Below are 27,363 nucleotides of genomic sequence, written 5' to 3'. Positions count from 1 at the left end.
CTTTAACACCACAAAAAAGATACTGTCCAAAAGACAGCTACTGTTATTTAAATTGAAGTGCTGCATGGAACTGAGCATTCAAATATTAGGTTCAAAATAAAATACAAAGACACAAAAGTCCTGGATTCAAATCACACCACTAACAGCCATCTCAAGTCATGGCACTACACCAGCTCTCAGTGCATGTCAGATGGTTTAAGTGTTAATGAATTAACCTGAAATATGTTTTGGTCTGTCAGCTGTCCTCCTGTGTTCTATTTCAAAATACATTTGACATCCTGGGCTTTGGGAAGCAGGCATTAAAACTGACAGACACTGGAATTACAGAACAAGCCATTAAATGTTGATGCTTTTATTTAAATTGCTCCTGACATTCAGCTATTAATTAAAAATTGGAAGAATGTTTTTCTTATAATTTTGTAAAATTCTAGGTTATAATTTTAAAACAGTAAGTTAATACAGTAAAATAAAGATATGTTAGGGGATTAGGGATATCTGTGCACACAAGCAAAGTTGCTGTTTCACTCTCAAGATATGAATCTGTTCTATCTTGGCATTGTCAAACATGGCAAGATTATGTATTTTTAACCCTTCTTCAACAGTGAAAAGTATTATTATTTCAGAAAAAAATAGTCTGTGTACCCATGACTTAAGAAGGTGTTGTTCAAAACAGACTGGAAACAATATAGTCTGTATGAACACCATCTATTAGCCCAGCTCCATTGTTATGAACAAACCAGCAAGGAATATCAATGCCATGCTCAGGATCTCTTCTGTAATCTTTCTGCCAGCCCCTGCAAGGCAAAATACATCCACAGAAGTAACAAAGCAGAAAATACAAATTGACAAAGTAATCTTTTAAGTATTTTCTAAGGATTTTTTTTTTACCTTGTTACTGTGAGTTCCTTGTTTTTAAATATCATTGTGGCATCTGGTTTCTTGGGATCAGACCCAGGATGAATTTCAAGTATGGTAAAGTCAATGGGGTGGAAAAACTGTCCTAAAAATAGAAGCCAAAATGAACATTTCAAGTATGTTGCACATACTGTGGCAGATACAAAACAAACAAAACCCCCAGAATTTCTACATTCCCATGCTGTTTTCCAAATTCCCTCAGGGTTCTGAATGCATAAGCAAACACCAAGCTTTGTGCAAAGCTGAACGTATGGCTACAATATTAATGACTTTTTAGAAATCGGAATTCTCCGCATATCACCTGGATGTAAGTTCCACCTTCTGAGTGCAAGGTAAAATTGATCTTTCATAGATAGCCTTTAATGTAACCTCACGTTGCATCCTGTCTACTCAACTGTATTTATGACATACTACAAGTCTTCAGCTTTCTTATAATCAAATAATGTGTTTGCTGATCTCTGAAATAACTTGATGGGACTGCAGTTACAACAAGCCTAATATCTAAGGAGCTTCTCTGTTCGTGACAGGATTATCTTTTGGAGTCTTTCACTATGTCTGGGATGACGTAGGATGCTGTTGGTGCCTTGAGTTCTGTAATGAGCACAGATTTAACTTATGCAGTAAAGTACAGAGGGAAATTCGAAGATGATGAAAACAGAGATGAGATGTGTAAGTCAGTGAACTGTAACAGGCAGTTCCTACATATCAGGTGAACTCTCCTTGTCTAGCTATTCTACTTGCAATTAATACCACACCAGAATAACCTCTGTGTCTGACAAAGTCCTTTACCGTAAGGAGCAGAAAAGCATACTAACATTCCATCCTTATTCTTTTCTCTTTCTTTTTTGTTACAGCATTTCCTAAGAGAGATAAACCTAACATTCTTCCACTGATATGTTGGCTCAGACCTCAAAGTGCACACCAAGACTGAAGTGAGTTCATAGAGTCATAGAATCATAGAATCATAGGGGTTGGAAGGGACCTCAAGAGATCATCGAGTCCAACCCCCTGCCAAAGCAGTTCCCTACACCAGGTCGCACAGGTAGGCGTCCAGGTGGGTCTTGAATATCTCCAGAGAAGGAGACTCCACAACCCCCCTGTGCAGCTGTGCCAGTGCTCCATCACCCTAATCGTAAAGAAGTTCTTGAGCAAGAAAGTTCACAGCTGTTCATTAAAAACAGGATTCAATGAAGTCACAAGTTTCATCTCTCAGTTACCAACTTTATCTCCTTTACAGTAATGTTGTCTAACATGAAGGAAAATTCTAGACAATACAAGCCATTCTCTGATTTTCATATATGATAGTCAAGGTGTATACCTTAACAATTTATTTTCTTACAAGGGAGGCACTAACTGTGGTTTAGCAAATTTTAACTGATCAGCAAACACTACATGCTCAGAGTGCTTCTATTTAGTTGAAATGTGATAAGCTGAAAGAAGAAAACAAACCTCCAAGAAACTGGAGGAATGGTGTAATACTTACGAAAAAATCTGTGGATAGACTTAGCAAAGTAAAGTCTTGCAGATGTCAGTGAGAACAATGGATGTTAGCATTTTCAGCAGCAGAAGAAGAATTTAAGAAAAGATCACACATAAAAACTGAGCCTAGAATATTTTTTTGAAATCTTAATATGGTCTATCAACATAATCTCAATTTTCTCCCCTTAAGTAAGGCCAAGTACAAGGTGGTGTCTGCAAATCATGTAGCCTCAAGGAAAGAAAACATATTCACAGTGCAGAATGGATTCATACCTAATAATCCATGGGTCTGTTCAGACAGTTTATGACTTTCCAACGTATACAATCCTAAGAAATCCTTGTGGAGAGGATGCTTCTTCCATACGTGGTGCAAAACTACAACAAATGATGCGCCGCTGCCCATTGACAGCACCAGATCTTTTTTCTTGTTAATTATCACAGTTAAACTGTGGAAAAAGAAAATTGACTTAGGGCACTAAGTTTCTGAGAGTTAGCAGCAACTGAAAAAAGGAAAACTGAGAAACAAAACATGTCCAACACACAAACATGGCTTTATAAATTCATTACTTGGTGTGCCTTAATATGAAGGAATTTTGTTTGGTCTATGTGAATCAATGTGTGCTCATGGACAGTTCAAGACTCAGATCAAATTACATCTGTAAAAGCCTTTTACAGAAAGATGTTTCTATCAAAACGATTCCAATGGCAGCACAATCAATCACAGATAGGTTAGTGAGATAGAGGTGTAGCTCAGTAATAAAGATGTTATTGATAAAGCCATTGCTTTCTTGCCTGGATACTACCTGAGATCTTTTCCCTTTGTTCTCCAGAAAAGACAATTCCTGAAATGCCTAGGTTATCACCAGGATAAAGAAGATTTGTTTCTCATTTGTTTCTCATAACTATCATCAAATTAGCTGCCATTAAAAAAATATATATCTTAAATGAATCACAGCGCTGTAGTGCTCTTTCTGTTTCAGTGTCATGCTTTGAGAAACACAACGAAAATAAAAAGAGGAGGTACTGCTTTTCTTTTTCTAAGCTTTCTTTTGCATGGGTACAAATGATTCTATAACAGATAAATCTCATGAGATATATCCCTGATGACAAAATGTACCTACTCTATAAATATCACTATTTCCATTTCTTAAAATGGAAATTTGTTGCAAAACATTATTATGCTTGTGCTTGATACCATGACTAAAATTATTTCTTCAGTGTTTGCTGAAGACATTATTGCATTAAGCATAAAATGTGTTTTTAGCTTGGTCATGCTAATAGAAAATCAGGGCAAATTCTGCACTTACTTATTCCGAGAAGAGAAAATAATGAATACAATCATTCATCAGTTACATAACAAAGTAGAGAGCAGAATCCAGCATTATTTGGATCACGGTGTATTTCTGCACAATCAGGCAACTTATTTTGAAAGTAGATTTTTTATCAACCCCCCCAGAAAAGTGTGAAAAACAAACAGGAATCTGATGTAGATTCTAAGAGGTGAGGTAGATTCGAGACAGCAGCATGGCTTCACCAAAGGCAGATCTTGCTTGACCAATCTGGTGACCTTCTATGATGGAGTGACAGTACTGGTGGACAGGGAAAGGGCAATGGATGTCATCTATCTGAAATTCTGCAAAGCCTTTGACACGGTCCCTCAGCACATCCTTCTCTCTAAATTGGAGAGGTATGGATTTGAAAGATGGACCATTTGATGAAATAAGAACTAGCTGGCTGGCTGCAGCCAAAGGGTTGTGATTAATGGTTCTGTGTCAGGGTGGAGGCTGGTCATGAGCGGTGTCCCCCAGGGGTTGGTCTTGGGATTGGTGCTCTTAAACATCTTTATCATCAATGATGGAATTGAGTGCACCCTCAGCAAGTTTGCAGATGACACCAAGATAAGCAGCGTCACCAGTACATTGGAGGGAGGGGAAGCCATCCTGAGGGACCTGGACCGACTGGAGAAGTGGGCCCATGTGAACCTAATGAGGTTCAGAAGGCAAGGTGCTGTGCTTGGGCCGGGGCAATCCCATGTATTTATACAGACTGGGGGATGAACTCCTGGAGACCAGCCCTGTGGAGAACTTGGGACATGGACACAAGCCAGCAGTCTGCACTTGTAGCCCAGAGGGTCAACTATATCCTGGGATGAGTTTAAAAAGATGTGGCAGCAGGGAGCAGGAGGTGATTGTCCCCCTCTACTCAGCACTTGTGAGGCCTCATCTGCAGTACTGCGTCCAGGACTGGGGCCCCCAGTACAGATAGGACATGGAGCTCTTGGAACGGGTCCAGAGGAGGGGCACTAAGATCAGAGGGCTGGAGCACCTCTCCTATGAGGAATGATTGAGGGAACTGGGCTTGTTTAGCTTGGAGAAGGCTCCAGGGAGACCTCATTATGGCCTTCCAATACTTGAAGGTACAATAAAAACAGGAGGGGAAACAACTATTTACATGGGTTGATAGTGATAGGACAAGGCGGAATTGTTTTAAATAAAACGGGCGATTTAGGTTGGATGTTAGGAGATGTTTTTCACTCAGAGGATGGTGATGCACTGGAATAGGTTGCCCAGAGAGGTTGTGGATGCCCCATCTCTGGCAGCATACAAGGCAAGGCTGGATGTGGCTCTGGGCAGCCTGCTCTAGTGGTTGGAGACCCTGCCCACAGCCAGGGGGTTGATACTAGATGATCTTTGAGGTTCTTTTCCAACCCAGGCCATTCTGTGATTCTATGATGATAGAATTCTGTAAACATTACCCTTCTTGTTGCAACATGACTGAGTGAAGCCAGGTGAATGTTGTCTTTCCAGTCTCATTCTGAATGTTGATCTTCTCAGGAGTTACTGTCACTTTTAAATCCAGGTGCTTGTTTGCAATGCCAAGTTTTCCAAAATATGTATTTTGGATCTTTGCATCATTATTTGCTTTCTTGTCACCAATGAGCTCTCCATTTATTGTGATGCCTAATATAAAAATGAAACATCAAATATTGTTTTATAGATAATCAACTGAGGTCAAGGAGCATTACGGTAGTTTCAGCTACATCTCAACCAAACAAATCTAAACTGAACAGTTCAGAATTACTTAAGCATGTTTGTGCAAAAGTACAGTAAGGGAATAAAGCTCTGGAGGCTGTTCTGAAGGTATCTGCAATGACAACCATCACCTTATTGATAAATGTTCAGTATTTCCGAGACCACAAAAATTCTGTGGGAGGCACAAATAGCCCATCTCTTTTCCAAGTACTCCCTGGAAATTTCAAACTGAGGATTATTTTATTGCCCCTACTTAGTGAGACAAATAACATCTCTCAATTCCCATACAGTTTTCAAGCAACAATTAGAAGTTCATTTTATTCCAGAAAGTGAAAACAGTTGTGGTAACAGTATCCTAACAACAGTGATAAGAGCTCCTGTTAACTTTGCAGAAAAAAAAATAGTCCACACAGTATAAAAAGAGAAAAGTAGCCTTTAAAAATAAGAGTCAATATAAGTATCCTTGTTTATTGTATTTAAAAATGATAAACTCACCTGTAACTGGGTCATTTATCAAACTCAACACAGCTCCTGGGTTTTCATTGATATTGAAACAAATGGCATCTTCTTTTTGTGGCACTGATATAATGAAGTGTGGATCTCCATCAACTGTAAAGGCAAGTCACCAGTATTTGTATAATGATGCACAAGTTCTACATGAACACTTAAAATTGCAGTAGTGGATCTGCTGATACTGGGGTCCAGAAGGAACTAGCTCCTGCACAAGCTATATGCCTAGCTTAGTCCAGCCATCTGTCAAAGGGAGTGATGATGTCCCGAGGAAGCTGCTTCAAAGTGAACTACAACCTTCTTCCCAATAAATTTCCAGATATGTGCCATTTATTCTGTGACCCTTGTTCATTGCAAAATTTGGTTCATGGACTGCAGGATAAGAATGGGCACCTAAGAGTGCCTATCTTTGAGGATGAAATTATTAATGAGGACAGAAAAGGTAGGGAATAGACAGCCACCATCACAAAGCCTAGTAAGTGGGAAGAGGACTAAGAAAATGAGCATATACAACCTCAGTGACTCCACAATTTTAAAACATCTATTGATATTTAAAATAAATAGAAGTACAAGTCCTCTGAGAGGAAAAAGAAAGGCTGTTTCTGTGGAAAGAAATTATGTAAAAACTCTAAGAATTGTTCTATTTAAACACCCACTTATGCTTTCCTTTTAAACAGAAACAATTAAAACTACCCAAAATTAACTTACCACTAGTATACCATGTAGGATTTGATGAAAGTACATAGTGTACTGGTGAAGCTGCAGAGGGCAAATAAAAGCAGTTAGAAAAACATCAAAACTGAATATTTACACACTATATGCAAAGTACATGTAAAATGTCAGAAAGTTAATATGCTAGGTAAATTGCTAGTTTCATCCTAGTTTTTAAACTAAATGGAATGACAGTGTGTGCCTTTTGAATCAAACAAAGCTTTAAGATAGAGACAGAATTTATTTTCTCATCTAAAATTAAGTAATCTAAATTGCTTTGAGTGTTTACAGAGTCCTAGTAACATAGCCATAGGAAGGCAAATATCTCAGATATTACACTGTCTACCAGCAAGTCTAGGTAGAAGTGCAACAGCACCACCCATCTAAAACCTCTGAGGTTTTATCATTTATTTTCAATGGAATCAATGTGAGGGTTTCCAAAAACTTCTGAAAACTGTGATGGGAGGAAGGGAAAGATTGAGAAAGATTGAAACTAATCTGAGCAAAATTTTAAATCTGACTCTCCCTTTTCCAGCACTGCCAACCAGCAACCTGAAGGATCAGTAGATAACTCGACCTCTTCAATAAAACTTTCCTTATTCATGAAAATTGCTGAATAATGATGTCAGCATCTTTGCTGACATCATACTCTCCTGATTTACATAGTTCCCAAAATACAGCTCTAAATTCAGACAAGGCAGTTTCCATCACTCCAGTAATTTCAGTTCACTGAACTGTTTCCTTTGAGAGAAGCCCCTTTGTTAAAAAACTCATACTAATGACTTACCCTGAACAACCACTGGGGCACTCTGAGCTGTGAATGACACAAAAAAATATTTTAGAGGCTAGAAAGAATAAAAGAAAATCTCTCCCACTGCCCTCCCATCATTAAAACCAACACCAAAATCTTGTAGCTATGTATACATCCCTACACACCTTTTAAAAAGAAAACAATAGTCACAACAGTTCATTTAGGTTTTGTACTGCAACAAAACAGTGAATTAATTCAGCACAGTGACAGAAATCACAGTGCACTTTTTTGCAAAACTATTACTTCTCAAAAGGTCCTGTAAGGGATCTGTAAGGGGCTGGGGCAATCTGCTCCTTTTCTAATTTCCGTGTGTTTCATTCCAAACTTTAATAACTGGGATGTCAGTAAGATTTATCCACCTATTCCCACATATTTGCATTCTTCTTTTTTAAATTAAGTAATGGAAAAAATCTATCTCTAATAGTTAAAAAATGATAGGTAAATTTAATAAGAAATGTACATACCTTCAGCTGTTAAGTAAAAGGAGGAAAAGAGAAAATTACAGTTTCAGTTGCACAATTAAACACATTAAAAAATAAATAAAACTGTTGTTGAATTGTCAGGTTCAACTGTATATCTTCATTATTTTAAATCAGTTACAAATCTAGACTCCAGTATGTGTAAGAATTATTTTCTTTTTCCACATGGTGGTTGTGTTTTGAGTATTTCTTCTATTATCACTCTGTATAACTTCCACACACAAAGAGGATTTTCTTGGAAAGAGATTCAGAAAAGGACCTTCCTTCCGGCGCGCCAGTGTTCGAACGGGAGGCGGCCGCGTTCCTCAACCGGAACGGCCGCCGGGAGGGGTGAGTTCATTCCCCTTATCTCTAATAACTCTTTCTGTAGCCTCTACCTCAAATACAGGCTCTGTCACCGCCTTTGCTTGCTTTATAAACGGGAACAAAATTAAATATAACTAAATTATGAGGTTGGAAATGCTACTTTTTCGCAATGTAATATTTTATATATTAATTTTAAATACATTGATTTTGAATTTATAGTATTTTCCCTGTATGAACTGGTAGTGGAGGATGGTTTGATAGAAATGAGCTTTAGAAAGAAAAATAATTTTGCATAAACCATACCTATGCAGTGCATAGAAAACAGATTTTTCTGATCCATGTTTAAAACTGCTCCACACAAGCCTTTCTTTAGATGAGCATGAAAGCAACTTCAATAAAACTGTGAAAATGTCTTTACCTTCAGTGGGTTTATCGGCAATCTCTGCTTGATTTTCATCTTCTTCTGGCTTTGTTACCACCATGGATGTCAGTGGTGTTACAAATTTGTATTTTAGTGACAGATCCAAGGCTTCAGCTGTAAAATTCTCCTTTTCTTCTCCTGTAGCTGCAATGCTGAATACAAGGAGAGACTTCTAGCATCAATGACTGCCATATTACCTGTTGAACTCTGAATTAAGAACTTCTTTTTAAAGTGAAGTAATCTTCCTGCAGCTAAAAAGATAAAACCGTGCTTTCCATTAATGATAATTTAAAATTATTTAATATGCTAATTGAAAGATGAATGGTGAGATTGTGGAGGAGAACACATCAGGAGATTTTCCGTACTGTCTTCATTCATATTGGCATCTCAGCGTGACAATGTGTAAAAACAAGGAAATGGGTCTGAATTCCATCTTTACATCCTAGAAGTTGGACCACCCACACAGCTTAATGGTTTCAATGAAGATGTGATTCTTGGTATAATTACCGTTTTTCCAGGAGTTGCTCAATGGTGAGGTAAGCCCAAAGCCTTTCAATGAAATCTCCAAATATATATTCCTGTTCTTGAAAAGCTTTAGCTGTTTGCTCTTTATCTTGTTGTGTAGTAAATGATAGGGCATCATTAGCCTGTTAGGAATAAGGAAAATTCTCCTCATCATAATTAGCCAGGGATTCCCAGAATTTTCCAAAATCAAAACCTTAACATCTGAAAATCTTATTAAATTGGAAAACATTCTGATCCAACAAAGCCCAGAAATTTTTAAGCTTCTGTAAAGGTTAGTAGTGTATACTATCGGACATAATGCACTTTCCAAATTCAAATGACAAATCTGAAGAGTCAGGATTTAAAGAATCTTGATTATGATGCTTATAACACATAACAACATGTTTAATATGAAAACTACTGCCTATGAGCACTGAACATTTGGCTCCTGAAAGAACTGGGTAGTATATTTACAGAGTAAAGAAAATAAATTAAGATAGCGAAGCTAATTCAGTCACACTCCACAAAGTTGCCCTGGATTGACCCAGATATGTAACTGACAGACTTAGACAGTTAACTTGCCTAAGGAAGTTATAAAAACAATGCCTTTGGTGCACTTACTTTCTTACAAATGCATTAATACATATTCTCACTGAGGTGAAAACATACACGTGAATATTTTAAGTTTTGCCTTCTTTCAGCACGGATACTTTGCTAACAAGGAAACAGTCAAAGAAATCCATACTTACACCTTCACCTTTCACATCTACTGTCAAACTGTTTTGATTGACATCTCTAAAGCGTCCAGCCACCACAATCTCAGAGCCATCATAGAAATGCTTAAAAGTGTTTTTAGTTACATCTACAATTTCATTTTCTGGGTAGTTTAACTCCACATCTATGAGCATGGGATTGGACACCTCATCATAAAAACCCTGTAGGATAATAAAAAAAGATCATTTAACCACCATTTTTTCTTTAATTAATTCACAGATCTGTAACCAGTGCTATTTCACCACTGAAAATTTAGAATGCATTTTAGAAGAAACATGTAAATATACAGTTAAATCTCAGAGTACAAAGCCTAAATATGTACAGGTAATGAAAATAAAGAAGGACATATCAACTCTTCAATCTCACTAAGACAGAGGAAAAATACTCAAGAAAACATGATGTGAACAATGAGTTCCATCAATGTTAATCAAGAAGGATGCCAAGATCCATTTCATAAAGTAAGTTTCTAGACCAGCTCTCTAAAGAGACTGAAATGATAACATGAGACAAGACAAGTATTTGTTTTTGACCAGTCTTATAAGTAAATCCACTATACAACTATTTCGTCAGTCTTTCCAATGGATGGCATTTCTATGTCAAAAGCAAAAAATCCAATTGGGTACTGCATTTACCTCTTTTCATGTCTTATAGGACTACAGAATACTTTAGAATTATGGTTAAATAAGTCAGCTTGCAGAAATTCCTTAAAGACAGAATATCTAGAGCCTTTACTCTCTGTTGGCCTTCTCTTCTTTTAACCTGATCTGTAAGGTATGGAAGATATAGTGACTGCAGCAATTTTTCTCATCTAATGTCACACACACCAAGGTGTCCTTCAGAATACATCTGTCTTGTGTCACCTTGTGCCAAGTTTTGAACACTATTTCATAGCCGAGGGTCTTCTTTTTATGGCTGCTCCATTTTTTTAGAAAGGAAGAAAAAATTAAATGCAATCAATCCTTTACTTGATGCAGCAGGGAATGTGACCACTAAGGATAAGGAGAAGGATGAGGTCCTAAATGCCTCCTTCACATCTGCCTTTAATAGGCAGATCAGCTATCCTCAAAGCACTTTACGCCCTGATCTGGAAGTCTGGGATGCTATACAGAATACACCCCCAGTGATTCAGGTGGAGACAGTTAGAGAGCTGCTCCTCCCTCTGGACTGTCAAAAGTCAATGGGACTGGACAGGCTCCATCCTAGGGTGCTGAAGGAGCTGGCAGAGGTGATTGCTGAGCTGCTGTTGGCCATCTACCAGCACTCCTGGTTATCTGGAGAGGTTCCAGAGGAACCTGGAGGCTTGCCAATATGACTCCCATCTACAAAAAGGGCCAGAAGGAGGATCTGGGGAACTACAGGCCTATCAGCCTGATGTCAGTACCAGGGAAAGTTATGGAGCAAATCATCTTGGGTGAGATCACACGGCATGTGTGGCATCCAGGGGATCGGGCCCAGCCAGCACAGGTTCATGAAAGGCAGGTTATGCTTGGAGAGCCTCATCTGTTTCTATGACTGGGTGAACAGTCTGGTAGACAAGGGAAAGGCTGTTGATGCAGTCTACCTAGACTTCAGCAAAGCTTTTGTCACAGTCTCTAACAGTATTCTCCTGAGGAAACTGGCTGCCTGCAGCCTGGACAGGTATACCCTTCTTTGGGTAAGGAACTGGCTAGAGAGGTGTGCCCAATGGGTAGTAGTTAATGAAGTTAAGTTTAGATGACAACCCCGTTACAGATGGTAATGGTGCTCCCCAGGGGCAATACTGGGGCCCATCTTGTTTAATGTCTTTACTGGTGACCTAGATGAGGGGATTGAGTGTACCCTCAATAAGTCTGCAGATGACACCAAGCTGGGAGGTGGTGTCAATCTGCCTGAGGGTAGGGAAGCCCCCCAGAGGGATCTAAATAAGCTGGATCACTGGGCTGAGGTAAGTGGGATGAAGTTCAACAAGGCCTAGTGCCAGGTCCTGCACTTAGGCCACAATAACCCCATGCAATGCTACAGGCTTGGGGATGAATGGCTGGATGACTGTGAAGAGGAAAGGGATCTGGGGGTCTTGGTTGATGCTCAGCTGAACATGAGACGACAGTGTGCCCAGGTGCCCAAGAGGTCAGACAGCATCCTGGCCTGCATTAGAAATAGTGTGGCCAGCAGGAGCAGGGAGGTGATCATCCCCCTGTACTCAGCACTAGTGAGGCCGCACCTCGAGTACTGTGTTCAGTTCTGGGTCCCTCACTACAAGAAGGACACTGAGGACCTAGAACATAGCCAGAGAAGGTGTGAAAGACAAAAACTATTTTTCCTTTTTTGTGTCAAAGCTTGCTTCATGAGGCCTTTCTGGTGATAAGACTCTGACAACTGTAAATTATTTAGGGGGGTGTCATTGTGCCACAGTGCCTCTGCTTATGTTTGTAAAGATAAGCAGAAATAGGGGCAAGCAGTCTTTTTTGGGGTATGGCTTGGAGAAGCTGATCACTGAAAAAGACGATAATGCTTGTGCATGACAACGAAGGCACTACTCCCTTCTGGCTTATCTGCTGGGCCTGGTATGTCACACCAACAGAGAAAAGAAAAAAACCTGAGAAAGAGGGGATAAAAGGCCTTCACTAAACTAAGGAATGTGGAAAAGAACTCACAAAGAAAAAAAACCCTTGACAGAGAATTCCCTGAGGGGAAAACCTCTTTGGAAGAACCCTCTGAGACCTGCTTGTTGCGAAGCTTCCTGGCTTTCTCCCATCCCCTGCAGTGACCAGACAAGTTCCTGAGATCAGTGGACCTACTATGATCCTTTCTGGATCCACGGTGGTGGTTATATCCCTCTTGCTTTCTACCAAAATTTCTTGCTGTTTTTATCTCTTTTCTATTGCTCATCTTCCCTTCCCCATATCCCTAAGCAACTATGATTTGTAATAAACTGGTTGGGCTAGCATTTGACCCATTGTCTATTAATCTTGCCATCGAGTGCACTTACATTAAAAAGAACCTCTTCTCCCTCCTATAAATTAGAGTGGGACAGAAGGACAACAAAACTGGTGAGGGGTCTGGCGCACAAGTCTTATGATGAGCGGCTGAGGGAGCTGGGATTGATCAGTATGGAGAAGAGGAGGCTCATGGAAGACCTCACTGCACTCTCCAACTTCCTGAAGGGAAGTTGTGATGAGGAGGAGTTCGGCCTCTTCTCCCAGGCAACAAACAGGACCCAAGGAAATGGCCACAAGTTGTGCCAGAAGAGGTTTAGATTGGATATAAGGAAAAACCTTTTCTCTCAGAGTGGTCAGGCACTGGAATGGCCTGCCCAGGGAGGTGGTGGAGTCACCATCCCTGGCAGTGTTCAAGAGGCTTCAGGATGAGGAGCTACAATATATGGTAGTATCTAGTAGCTTGCAGTAGCAATGGTAATGGGTGGACGGTTGGACTAGCTGATCTTGTAGGTCCTTTCCAACCTTGTGATTCTAAGATTCTATAATTCTATGATTCAGTATTCTGACTACAGCATACTTGACTCTCTCGGTACCAGAGCACGCTTTCTGCTTTTTTTATTTAAAAATAAAAAAAACCCCAAACAACTCTGTATACTTAATCTGAATTAATACATTTCTCATCTAATTTAAGTTGTAATTACTATACCTGGAGTTGTAAAGCTGAATCAGAATCAGGATAAATCCGACGGGCCAATCCTTTATTTTCCAGTGCCATCTTCTCCAAGAAGTTGTAATCAACACCATATCCAAAACCGAGATTGTATAAAGTATATTTTCCTTCAATGGCCTTTTTCACATGTGTCTGAATGTCCTGAGTATTTGATATGCCTACATTAAACCAGAAAAAGGTTGAGTTTTCTTCATAAGCAGATAAAATGAAATGTGGTTAGTAGTGTTCGGATTTCTTATGAGGCATTATCAAAGGTTTGTTCAGTCACATGATACTAGTGTAGTAGCATGTCAATAATTCAAAAGAAAAAAGCAGAAGTCAAAAGATGATGGCCTATTTTAGCTGAGTGATTTTTGTTAGTTATTTCATTCTGTTATTTCTCCCAACACAAACTTACCTACATTTGGTTGGCCGTCTGTTAACATGATAATTATTGAAGCACTTCTCTTGGGCACAAAGTTTCCTTCATGAGCAGCATTCAGCATATCAATTCCTTTCATTATACCACCATATAAATTTGTCACTGTAAGGCAGACATAGAAATCTGATTTAAATACATTAAAAACAATGGACATGGAAATCTGACAAAACCTGATTACAGTATGACGATGAAAAGTTTGAGTGTGCTACCAAGGGGATGTTTAGATACAAAAATAACTGAGCTTTGGAAAAATAAAGATAAAAACACATCATCTGCTGCATTGATTTCAAGCTTAGTAGTGTCCCATTAGTATTTTATTTTTTTTAAACTGGTAGCATTGTGTTCTCAGATTGAATTGGAGAATTAACATATTCAACAACTTACTGGCAAGTCAAGTCAAGTACTCACAGCCTTCAGTATTAATGCTCCGAACAAACTCTCTTGCTTCATCCAAATTTTCAGGAGTGGCTTTGATTAATGTGTCTTTCCAGGTGTGTACATCACTACCAAACAGTATGAAATTGAAGTGGTCATCTTCTTTAATATCATCTAAGATTTTTAGAAGTGCTTCTCTTGTCTGTAAAATAAAGAGATTTAAATTTATTTTTCAACTTTAAAGAAATGGGTGCTTGCGGCTTTGACATAACTAATCTCTCCAGTGCCTTTTCCTTTGTTCCTTTTACACAGGGAATTGTGCAAATATTCTCAGCTTGTTCCATCCTTGAGAGTTCCTGTGTCTATTTCAAAGTAACTCTAATGAAGTTATCCAGTTGCAATTATATCTGGTAAAATTTTGTAGCTGAGAGAAACATCAAATCTTACATCATAGATTGTTGGCATGGCAAAATTAAAATGCTGGAAAATAAGGTAGCTACAGGTTTGTGGAAAAGTTCAGAAGCAAGTGTGGATATTTTGATGAGGCACCAAAATTTGAAAGATCTGACCATTAAGTTTGAATAGTCCCAGCTACAAAAAGAGCTGCAAAGAAAAAAAAAAAAGGAAAGGGAATGAACAATATAGATAATGATGGACATAGTACTCACTATATTATTTTTAATTTTGAAACTGGTCAGTACATCTGAGAGATCTCTTGGAAAATGTTGATATTCTGAAAGTTTTGAAATAGTAACATTTCTAAGTAAGTAAAAGATAACCTAAATGTATAGAGTTTTATTCTACAGCAAGACTTCAAGCTAGTTTTTACAGCACTGAGCATTTGTGAAGCCACAGCATAAAAGCATAAAAGCATCTCATATAGCTTAGAATAATAGAATAATAGAATCTTTTCAGTTGGAATAAATGCTTAAAGATCATCCAGTCCAACTCTTCTGCAATTAACAGGGACATCTACATCTAGATCAAGTACTTAGTGCTCCCTCCAGCCTGACCTTGAATGCCTCCAAGGATACACCATCCACCACATCTCTAGGTAACTTGTGCCAGTGCTCAGCATCCTTATCATAAAAAACTCCTTTTTACATTCTACCTAAATCTCCCCATTTTTAGTTTGAAACAATTTCCCCTTGTCCTGTCATAACAAACCCTGCTGAAGAGTCCTTTTTCTTCTCTCTTACAGCCCCTTTAAAAACTGAAAGGCCACTATCAGAACCTTATCCAGGGTGAACAGCCCCAGCACCCAGACTGTCCTCATAGGCGAGGTGTTCCATCCCTTGGATTATTTTTATGGTTCTCCACTGGACGTGCTCCAGCATGTCCACATCTCTCCTGCTATGAGGACTCCACTTCTGGATGCCGTACTCTCCAGAACAGAGTAGAGGGTCAGGATCACATTCCTGACTTGCTGACCATGCTGCTTTGGATGCTGACCAGGATACGTTTGGCTTTCTGGGCTGTGAGGGCACATTGCTGGCTCATGTTCAGCTTGCCATTCACCAGTACCCAAAAGTCCTTTCCAGTATGGCTGTGCTCCATCCTTTCATTCCCAGGTTTGTATTGGTAGTGTTAGCCCAGGTGCGAGACCTTGCACTTGGATTTGTTGAACCTCATGAGGATCACCTAGGCCCACTGCTCAAGCCTGTCTAGGTCTCTTTGGATGGCTTCTCATCCCCTAGGTATGTTGACTGCACCACATAGTTTGGGATCATCTGCAAACTGCTGAGAGTGCACTTGATCCCACTGTCAATGTCACTGATGAAGGTGTAGGAGTACACCAGTCCCAGTACTGTCCCCCAAGAGATGCCACTTGCCATTGATTTCCATCTGGACATTCAGCCACTGACCACCACTCTGTACTAACAATCTTGTAAGCCGTTCCCCATTCGTTGAACTGTCCACCCATCAAATCCGTATGTTTCCAATTTGGAGAAAAGGATGTTACGTGGGACCATGTCAGAGGCACCCTAAGTTATCGTGTCCTTTCCATCATGACAGAGGATCTTCCACCGAGACTCTAAAGTAATGTAATAACTTACCTGTTCTATTTCTCTTCCACTCATTGAGCCACTAATATCTATTACAAAAATAACATTCTTGGGCAACTTTGGAAGATTCGTTGGTGCAAAGAAGTGCACAAAGTAGCCATTGACAATCTAAAAAAAAAAAAAGGACATAGGGCGTCAGCAAAACATTAGCTTTAGTGTTATTACAAAGATAACACTGATAAAAAAAGGAAGTACTCTGATTTAGTCTCTAGCTCCTGAGTAAACTAACAAATGCTTAAAAAAAAGAAGTACTCTGATTTAGTCCCTAGCCCCCAAGTAAACTAACAAATGCTTACCAGTCTCACCTCCATCCATGAGCCCAGGAGACTCATTTAAGTTCAAGCCTGAGCCTGTTTGATTTACACCTGTCTCTAGCGATGTCACAGCTATGCCTGCTTCCATATTCCCATGGACCTCAACAATTTAGAACTCACTCTGTAGTCTGACTTCACATCATAACTTGGAATGCCTCATCCTGACAAATTTGCCTGACGACCAGGACTTGGCTGAATTTGAATACCATTTCTGGGTCTGCCTTGCTTAGGTATTCTGGGGACTGGGCTGTTGGCTGGTGAAGCTGTGCTGTCATAGTTGGCTTCCTGACCTTTATAGAAAAACTGGCTATCACTTCTCCTTGACATTTATCTGAGAAAGATAAGCCTATTCAACAGTGCAAAACTGTCAGCTATTAATCTGCAAAATTACCTGCAAATTATCTGGAGTTGTTCTCTTCACATCATATTTAACAGTAAAATCTCCATCCAAGAGTGACTGTGAGCAATTTTCACAGGTTCGCTGTTGATCAAGAGTTGGCTTGAAACAGATATGCCCCTGAAAAGAAGAAACTTCTTTAGATCTGAATCTTAACAGCTGAAAACTTTCTACAGAACACAAAGTTTGTAATTTTGTAAAACTAGTATATTTAGATTCACAGACATAAGGATAACCTGTTTTATACGACTATGTATTAGTTTGTATTCATGTTTATTGATTTATATATTGATAAATAACTAATAGAATTTGCTGTCTAGATCTTCCCTCAGATGTTTTCTTCCTTATCTTCCTTAGTTCCATCTTCCTTCCAGTCCTCCACTCTGAATGATACTTTCAATAAGGCTGTTGATAAGTCTGTGTGTTAGGACTTCTAACACCTTCATACATGAAAAAACTACTTGTTATTGACTTCATTCTTCCACAGGAAATAGTCCGGTTGGTATCCAGGCTTCCAAGTACTACAGTGGGACAAGGGTACAGTTCCATGCCAGTAGCTTCAGGTGTCTTCTCAACTGCATGGTTATGGCCTTCAGCTTGCTAGCTTGGAATTCAGTGTCACTTTGCACAGAGAAGTTTTTATTTTCCCTATTTTTATTCTCTCTTTCATCACTACAGCACATTCTACGCTGATACTATCTCAGTTATAAACATCGTGAGTAAAATATGGAATGTGTTATTGTACCTTTTCATCTGATAAAGTTTTTTTAATGACATTTTGCAGATCATTGGTGATGAATGTTCCTTCTGCTTCCAGCTCAATGATACCTTGTGGCTCAAAGATGTTTACTTCAATCTGAAATATGAATTGAAAATTGTTTCTACTGGCTATCCCATAATATATCAACTTAGACATTTACAGGATGATCAGAAGGAAATAATGGATATGAAGGAGGGATTTTCTTAAAAGAAAAACAAATTTACTTTTGTAATTAATAACAGCAGTCCAACATATCTTTTTCTACATAGGGATTAAAAGCAAAATTAGAAACACATCGAAGTTCTACAGAAATGGTTAGTGGGATGGTTATTGGAATTTTGTAAAATCTGAAATAAATACTTAAGTCTTTCAAAATTATAATTCAGTCATCAGTTATGAGGCATGGCCAACTTCGAATATAACTTTGGTATATTTCAGTTTGCTTTTTATCTTAGTAGTATGTTTGGAACAATGCTTTATAAACATGCAGATACTGAGTTTTGTAATGACTTTTACACTGTATTTTCTGGGTAAAGCTGAGTTTTAACAAAGCAGATGGGAGTGATCAAAGACAAGTTTTAGCACATAAAAGCCACAGTGTTCTAGAATGCTATACATGTATCACTGTAATTTAGCATGACATATTTTTATAGTGAGAACATATTTATGTGAGAAAGGCATAGTTTATGGTATTAAGGAATTTATAAAAGCTATTTTGCTCCAAGATATCTTAAAAGCTTTTCAGATTTCTGTATGTAATTTCTTTTCGAGGCTTAGTAGCTGAGCTAACTCAGAAGCTTACAAATAAGAGCCTGCAGTAAAGCATATTGGTGGGCAACCCCCTCCCCCCTACCCCCCAAGGTTCATTAGAAATATTGGAGCTTTTAGTTCATAGGTTCATAGGTACATTAGGTTGGAAAGGACCTACAAGATCATCTAGTCCAACCATCCTCCTAACACCATCCCTACCCACTAAGCTACTAAACCAAATCCCTTAGCACCTCATCTAAACGCTTCTTGAACAGCGCTAGGGATGGTGCCTCAACCACCTCCCTAGGCAGGCCATCCCAGTGCCTGACCACTCTTTCAGAGAAAAAATGTTTCATCTGTAGGCCAGTGGGAATTATCACGGTACTCCACTTTCGACATATGTATAGCATCTCATGATCTCTTAAGCTATAGTATTCAATTTGCAATCTACCTCAAAATCTTTGACAAGCTGCTTCGGTTTTACTTTGATGAACATCTCATATTTTCCGAAGTGTCTCTTCAGTAGTTCCTCATATGTGAGTTCAAAAGTGACTTTACTGCCTGCTGCGATGTTGACTGAAACAGTGAATTTTTCCGTTTTCCTTCCTGAAGCCCTATGTTTAAGTGGGAAAGAAAAAAATTACTCTCTTTCTCAATATTTTTTGTTTGGATTTGGTTGGTGGAGTATAATCTTCAAAAAGGAGTAAAACAAAAATGGGAATTGTGATCTGTTGCTAAAGTCATAATCAATACAGAATTTATTCAAATTTTCCAGTGAGCTTTATCCAGGAAATGGTCAAACACAGTTAAGTGAAAGATGCAGAAACATTCTTTCCTGAATTGCAGATATCACCTGTCAGAAATTGTATTTCCTTCTTTATAATTTATGCTAAAAATAACTCTAAATAAATGATAGTTGCTCTTTCATCCTGTAAAAAAAAAACAAATTTTCAGAAATATGATGGAACAAGATCTTACAAATCTCACAATTTGCTAAAGGTTGGCAGCATGGAAGCCACACCAGATATCATTCTTACTTGACAAGACCAGCAGTCTGTCCCTTTGAAACAGCTTTCTCATACTGCTGTTTGGCAGCTTCCTTTTCTTTTATATTTCCAGGATAAGTGATGCCATCAATTGTCCTGCAGGTGAAAAAGTTCATAAGTTCATAAGTTCATAAGGTTGGAAAGGACCTATAAGATCATCTAGTCCAACCATCCTCCTATCACTATCTCTACCCAACTACTAAATTAAATCCTTTAGCACCTCATCTAAACGCTTCTTGAACAGCGCTAGGGATGGTGCCTCAACCACCTCCCTAGGCAGGCCATCCCAGTGCCTGACCACTCTTTCAGAAAAGAAATGCTTCCTCAGGTCTAATCTAAATCTTCCCCGGCGCAACTTGTGGCCATTCCCTCTCGTCCTGTCGTTATTTATCAGGGAGAAGAGGCCCACCCCCTCCTCACCACAACCCCCCTTCAGGAAGTGGTAGAGTGCAATAAGGTCTCCTCTGAGCCTCCTCTTCTCCAGACTAAACAATCCCAGCTCCCTCAGCCGCTCCTCATAAGACTTGTGCTCCAGACCCCTCACCAGTTTTGTTGCCCTTCTCTGAACATGTTCCAGGGCCTCAATGTCCTTCTTGTAGTGAGGGGCCCAAAACTGAACACAGTACTCGAGGTGCGGCCGTACCAGAGCTGAGTACAGGGGGATGATCACCTCCCTGCTCCTGCTGGCTACACTATTTCTAATACAGGCCAGGATGCTGTTGGCCTTCTTGGCCACCTGGGCACACTGCCGGCTCATGTTGAGCCGAGCATCAACCAACACCCACAGGTCCTTTTCCTCTCTCCATTCTTCAAGCCATTCTGCCCCAAGCCTATAGCATTGCATGGGGTTATTGTGGCCAAAGTGCAGGACCCGGCACTTGGTCTTATTGAACCTCATCCCATTTTGCTCAGCCCAGCTGTTCAGCCTATCCAAATCCCTCTGAAGGGCCTCCCTACCCTCAGGCAGTTTGACACATCCTCCCAACTTTGTGTCATCTGCAAACTTACTGAGGGTACACTCAATTCCCTCGTCTAGGTCATCAATAAAGATATTAAACAAGATGGGCCCCAAAACTGACCCTTGGGGGACACCACTCATAACAGGACGCCAGCTGGACTTAACTCCATTAACCACTACCCTCTGGGCACGGCCTTCCAGCCAGTTCTCCACCCAGAGAAGAGTGAACCTGTCCACACCACGGGCTGCCAGTTTCCTTAGGAGAATACTGTGGGAGACCGTGTCAAAGGCCTTGCTGAAGTCCAGGTAGACTACATCAACAGCCTTTCCCTCATCTACCTGTCTGGTCACCCAGTCATAGAAGGAGATGAGGTTGGACAAGCACGACCTGCCCCTGGTGAACCTGTGCTGGCTGGGTCTGATCCCTTTATTGCCATGCATGTGTCGTGTGATTTCCCTCAAGATCATCTGTTCCATAACTTTCCCTGATACCGAGGTCAGGCTGACAGGCCTGTAGTTCCCCGGGTCTTCCTTACGGCCTTTCTTGTAGATGGGAGTCACATCGGCAAGCCTCCAATCTTGTGGGACCTCTCCAGATAACCAGGACTGCTGATAGATGGCAGAAAGTGGCTCGGCAATCACCTCTGCTAGCTCCCTCAGCACCCTTGGGTGGATCCCATCTGGCCCCATGGACTTGTGGCAGTTCAGATGGAGGAGTAGATCTCTGACCATCTCTGCTTGAATCACAGGGGGTGCATTATGCACCCCATCCCGGACTTCCAGGTCAGGGCAAGTACCGTGTGGATAACTGTCCTGTCTATTAAAGACAGATGTGAAGAAGGCATTGAGGACCTCAGCCTTTTCCTTATCATCTGTGGTTATATTGCCTGCCTCGTTGAGTAAAGGAGGGAAATTTTCCTTAGTTTTTCTCCTGCTGTTAATATATTTGTAAAAGGGTTTCCTGTTCTCCTTTACAGCAGTAGCCAGCCTAATTTCAAGCTGGGCTTTAGCATTTCTAATTTTCTGCCTGCAGATCTTGGCCAGTTCTCTGTAGTCACCCCAAGTAGCCTGACCCATCTTCCAGAGGACATAGACTCTCTTTTTCTACAAAAGTGCCTGTAAATGTATAGCTGACTGGCTTGCACTGATACATGAAAAGTTATTACAGTCATTCCTCTGTTTATTAATTGGTTTGCTCAAGAGCATTTTCAGGAACTTGGAATTGCCAAGATTGAGCACTTGTAATGAAGCACAAATGAACTAGTCTTTCCAGGGCCTTTACCTAGAATGAAGAGCTCTGTGCTTAGTATTGAAGAGAATCGGAAGTAATTTTTTCCTTGAAAATGAATTAGATCAAAACTGGGCTCATAGGAACACTACTTACACCTGCCATATTCCTGCACTTTAGCAGCTTGATCATCATCTCATCTCATCTCATCTCATCTCATCTCATCTCATCTCATCTCATCTCATCTCATCTCATCTCATCTCATCTCATCTCATCTCATGTCACAGCAGGATAACTCTCTGGATGAGACTCATCTGTTCAATGCAGGTGTCTATAGCTGAAAATTTCATCCACCAACTACTCACTAATAAACAAGCATCTCTCATAGGAGATGAATCTCATCCTGAAGCCAAAGTTCTAGCTAACTTAGAGCAATTGTGCCCTAAAAGTATCTGTTTCACTGACTATAACACAGGCATAGTGTGATTAGCTGAGATGAAGATGTTCAAGCTGAAACCTAATGAAGGTCTGAAAATTGCAACTAAAGATACAAATGTAAGGAACAATTTCCTCTATTTCCTATCTCTCATTTGAACACCATTTTAAAATGAAGAAATAAATTAAGCTATAATGCCGTCATAGAAATTAATGGAACTTTTGGGGTTTGAGAACAGCAGAGTAAAATAAGTGATATTTTTGGAAAGACAACTGGATCCATTGAGGGAATCTCCCATTCCCTAAGGTCCACTATAACAAAACAAACAAACAAAAAAATTCAGTCACTTTTTCTATGGATATACCAGTTTTTGCCCACCCCCAAGTATCTTGAATGTGAAGTTAACAGTACCAGAAAATTGCTCAAGATGCATTTAGAAATCTACCAAACAGCAAAGTAAAATTCAACCTTTTTGGTTTGGTTACTCTAAGAATATTATAAAAATTACACACATGCTGAAGTTCGTAATGAAGGCTGTCTTAGGGAGCTCAACATCGAAGAAGACTTCTTTGTGTACATTTCCACGATTGACTGCTCGACTGGTGATGAGATTGTGGGCAAATCGGGAAGTTATTTTACTATCAATTTTCATTCTATAGATTTCTATCCCATTGACAACCTGTACATTGAAAAACGAAAGAAGAGAGATAGCTGTTATACTAATGTCTGTATTAATCAGCCATGATTTTACAGAAAGAAAGGACTGCAGGAGATTCTACATTCCAAAGTGAAACAGGAAGATCTAATCATAAAACCTGGGGCATAGCGATGTTTCCTTGGGTGTGTACAGAAATGACACAGTTATTTCTATGAGTCATAACCACAGCCTCTTTAACAAAATATTGCTACCTTACAAAGGTGTTGCAACTGTAGGAACTGCTTTTTCTCTCTACTGAGACTGAGACTTTTGTTTTGGTTAGTCAGTCAGCACAAACATGCTACAGCCTCACTGCACTCACAACTGCCATTATCACGAGTGGCTGACTCCCAGAGCAGGGATGGAAGGAGTCATCTTGTATAAAAATAGATCGAACCAGTTCCAGATGGATTTCAAATTTCAATTTAATAATCCTCAATTTTCTCACAACTGTGGTTCATTCCTGTTTGAGAAAATGAAATGAATTGGGCATGGCTTATTTGCTTTGAATGCTCAGGAGTAATGCTGCTGGAGACTACATGAAAACATAGGTAGCAGCAGATGTGTGTCTTCAGGCAGCTCTGCAATAACAAGATCTGACTGCAACAAAATCAGCAGTGCAAAGAAGCTCGTGATTTTTGTGCTAGGCCTGATATATGTCAGGTTGATTAAGAACCCCCCAAAAATCAAAGCATTTTAAGCATCACTGAAGTGGCACCCATGTGCCAAGCGGAATCAGCCTCAGAGATCCAGTCTCTTAACTTCTTTAGAAATAACTACAACACAAAATAAAAACAGTGTTAGCGACACTTTGCTATTCAGTAAAATATAACGTGGTTAAAAATTCCTTTTTCACTCTTTCTCTGTTCAGGACTCCCCATCTGAACTTGGAAAATAACTTTCTTATTAGTGCTACTGCCTAAACCATGCAGCTCTGAGCTCCCTCCCATGTCCCACGCACTCAGGAATGTCCGTTTGCTCAGAATGGACTCAGAGAAAAGTTTTGTTAGCACCGTAAGAATATTCTTGTCACTAAGAATCGTTTGCCATAGCCTGACCAGAACCAAGCCTTCATATAAGAGAAAAGTACTCACCAAGTCACTATCAGCATTTCGCTTCTGTAAAGAGAAAAAAAAACAAAACAAAAAACATGACTGAGGTAGGAAAGCTGCATTTAGACAACTCCTTGAGAATTTCTGTTTTTGGGTCTTTTTGTATATATTTTGTCTTTTCCAACTAATTTCCCTTTGGGAGAAAAATGTTTTTTATATCAAAGCATACAAAATGGTTTGCATATTTTTTCCAGTCACAAACACTCCAACTATCAGGCAGACTGATCTTTATGCACTTTCAGCCCATTGCACCCAACTGGCCTCTCACTCCAACAACAACATACAAGATGGCAATTTAGCAAGCTCACAGAGAGGAGAGGGAGCATACTCTGAAAGGCTGCATGGAGGGAAAAAAGAAAGTTGTTGGAACTCTTTTTTTCCATGTGCTCATTCTCAGAAAGAGCGCAAATATCAAAAGCTCTGTGTTATCGTGCTCTGAAACAGAGAACAGGCTTCAAACATACTTGGAAATTCATGTTAAAACAGTGGCTTGTGTAACTCAATTCCCGTAAGCTTGGTTGCAAATGCCTTATCTCATCTGGTTCCAAGGGCATCATGGGTCACATTTTGTACAAGTTTACAAGTTTTCTTTTTATGTTTACATGCTCCACCAAACAGAGGGAAAAAGAAGCAGAAATATCAAGTCAGATATATATATTGGGCATATTTATGGCTTTTGTTACTTTTCACATTTCATATGAGTTCTACAGGCTGGAATTTGAGACAGAGAAAACTGTTTTTATTTATTTATTTATTTTCCCCAGGACTTTGTATAAAATCAATGGTAGTGCAGGGGTTTGAAGAAAGTTTCTGAAGTTCTATAAGAGTCTGGCAATTTTTATATCAAACTGCTATTGCCACACAGGTCATTTCTGGGTGTATATCTCCCTGCTTCACAAACCAATGCAGGCTTTTTTAATGCCTGTGTTGAGAACCTAACACTTCAAATCCTTTCTTTACTAAATGTAAAAATAGAGGAAAAAAGAAATTTGATTTCCAAAAATAAAGGGGGCTCCCATTACAGTACTTACTGAAAGAAACCCTGATTTTACAGCTTGGGAAACTATAATACAGTGTGACCAAGAGATTCAGCAAAGACTGTACAGTTAATTTGAAGTAACCTCTGGCTGCACAAGGTATTTATGTAAACCCCTGTGTACTGTATAGGAAAAATAGGGCTTTTTTTTTTTTCAAATTAACAACATTAAAGATTCCATCATCACAGAGAGGAAAGAAGGGCTCAACTAAACTATGCTAAACTCTGAAACTTGCTTGTGACCTATGCAGGAGTCTTGCTACTGCCAGAATTAGAGGGTCAGAGAAGGAAAACTATATCATTGCTACCCATGCTTTGAATGCTTTTAATAGTTTTATTAAAAAAAAAAAAATTTCTACCCTTAATAGTTATTTGTACAGGTACAAGAAGGACAAATGTAAATGCGCATCTTAGGTTTGGGGTATTTTTTTGTCCAGTTTTCAGCAGACTTGGCTCTGCCAGTTGAGTTTATCTGACTGTAGGCTTTAAAAGCAGCTTTTACAACTTGAAGATCATCACTGATGTACCAGACAAGATTTCCAGCCATCTTTTACCACTCATCCCTGGCAAACTACCTGCTCAAAAGAGCTACTACAAGGATTTGGACTGAGACCATTACAACACACAGCAATCTTTCATCAATCATTTCAGTAAAATGATATCTGCAAAAAATATACCATAAACTGGGAGAATCAACTATTTTTTCTGTAGTGCTCTGCACATACAGATGGAACATAGCACAACACCATTGGCATCTTCCATTTAGGAAGGCTTTAGCACTGCAAGACATGCAAAGAATGACGGTTAGTATAGTAATTGAAAGGGAAAAAATACATTGGGCTAAATATGAACTAAATAAATCCTTGGCATTTCTAATTTGCAGCTATAAATCTCAAGCTGATTTTTTCAAAAAGTTAGATGTATTATTATCCTGATTTTCAAAGTCTTAGCAAAGATGATGACCTCATCAGAAGAAATTGACTGTAAATTGCTTTGCTCTGTTCTATCCACGAACCACCAATGCTCCCTGAAGAGATCTGCCCTCTGTAATTTCCACAGGATTATACTACTGAGAGAGAGAGGAAAGTAATTTACTGAGTAGCGATCTGCAACTTAAATGAAGAAAATGAGGCAGAATATCAGGAAGCACTGCCTTACTCAGAGATCTGTCAAAAACAGAATGTGGGACATAGATACATTCCATGTTACGCTAGCACACAAATCTTTTGAGAAAAATCCTACTGTGTCAGTTGGACCATGGAAATGTTTATCAGGATGCCACGTTACATCTCTGTTACATTTCTTCTTTTTGGAGGCATTTTTCACTGTCATTGCCATTCAGGTGCTGTAATAAGTTATATGGCATCACTGAATCTTTTACACATCTGAATATAAAAGTTCTAAAACATTCCACCATTACATAGTGATGACAGAGAAAGCAGAGGAAAGTGATGCTTTGAAAAAGAGAGGAGAGCTTCTTCAGTGCTGACTCAAAACTGAGGATAATTAAATTTCAAGACCCAAGTCTGAGCTGTTTTTTCCTGATAACAGAGAACAGAAATCTGGTGGCAGCACTGTATGAGCTCTCTGGAAAGTGATGATAAACAGCAGGAAGATAATCTATGAAGAATGGGAGCAGCACACATGGTTGATTACTTACCTTAATGTTTCTGACATGTGTTACCAAAAAATCTGATGATACAAAGGCAGGAATCAATAATAAAATACAAAGTAATAGGTGGCTTTCCATTTTGGATAAAAGTAAGATTCTCATCTGAACGACACAAATAAATATATAATACTTTGTTTACAGAGTGTTAATAAATAACCCTGTGTAAAAAGTGGGATTCAACATGAAGAAAAAAAAAACAATGAAATTTTATTTGTATAATCTATAAAATACTGCTACAAAATATTTATGGAATGGTGAGTTGGTAGGCTATTTCAGTCACGGATCTTCTGCAAATGGAAATTCAACAGCAATTTCTGTATTGCTTCTGATACCTTCTGAAAAGCTGCCACTGCCTCAGCTTTACCACAGCTGTACCAAACCTTGCAGTGTTGTAAACCTATTTATATTCCTCTTCAAATACTACCTTTTATAATCCTGCATGCCACTCAGACACTTGACTGAGGCATCAGTACTTGATACATATCTTGACTATCCTAGAAACTTC

General features: G+C 39.3%; 1 protein-coding gene across 1 annotated transcript; it reads right to left on the bottom strand.

Moving 5' to 3' along the window:
• Positions 1 to 336: 336 nt before the first annotated feature.
• LOC136056923 (inter-alpha-trypsin inhibitor heavy chain H3-like) lies at positions 337 to 26,936 on the bottom strand. The gene is made up of 20 exons (XM_065749330.1): positions 26,847 to 26,936; positions 24,133 to 24,156; positions 22,854 to 23,020; positions 19,711 to 19,815; positions 19,125 to 19,287; positions 17,909 to 18,019; positions 17,158 to 17,283; positions 16,444 to 16,560; positions 14,420 to 14,588; positions 13,988 to 14,113; positions 13,567 to 13,748; positions 9,918 to 10,103; positions 9,172 to 9,311; positions 8,656 to 8,816; positions 6,645 to 6,722; positions 5,922 to 6,035; positions 5,150 to 5,354; positions 2,668 to 2,840; positions 889 to 1,000; positions 337 to 794 (listed from the first exon to the last, which is right to left on the bottom strand). The coding sequence occupies exons 1-20, from the start codon at positions 26,934 to 26,936 to the stop codon at positions 665 to 667; spliced, it is 2,679 nt and encodes an 892-aa protein (XP_065605402.1). The 3' UTR covers positions 337 to 664.
• Between the last annotated feature and the right edge of the window lie 427 nt (positions 26,937 to 27,363).

The sequence above is a fragment of the Cyrtonyx montezumae genome, unplaced genomic scaffold (assembly GCF_038088225.1).
Source record: "Cyrtonyx montezumae isolate F1298 unplaced genomic scaffold, pur_monq_1.0 scaffold_6, whole genome shotgun sequence".
Lineage (NCBI taxonomy): Eukaryota > Metazoa > Chordata > Aves > Galliformes > Odontophoridae > Cyrtonyx > Cyrtonyx montezumae.
The sequence above is the reverse complement of the archived record's forward strand: the minus strand, read 5'-3'. Positions and strand labels throughout refer to the sequence as shown.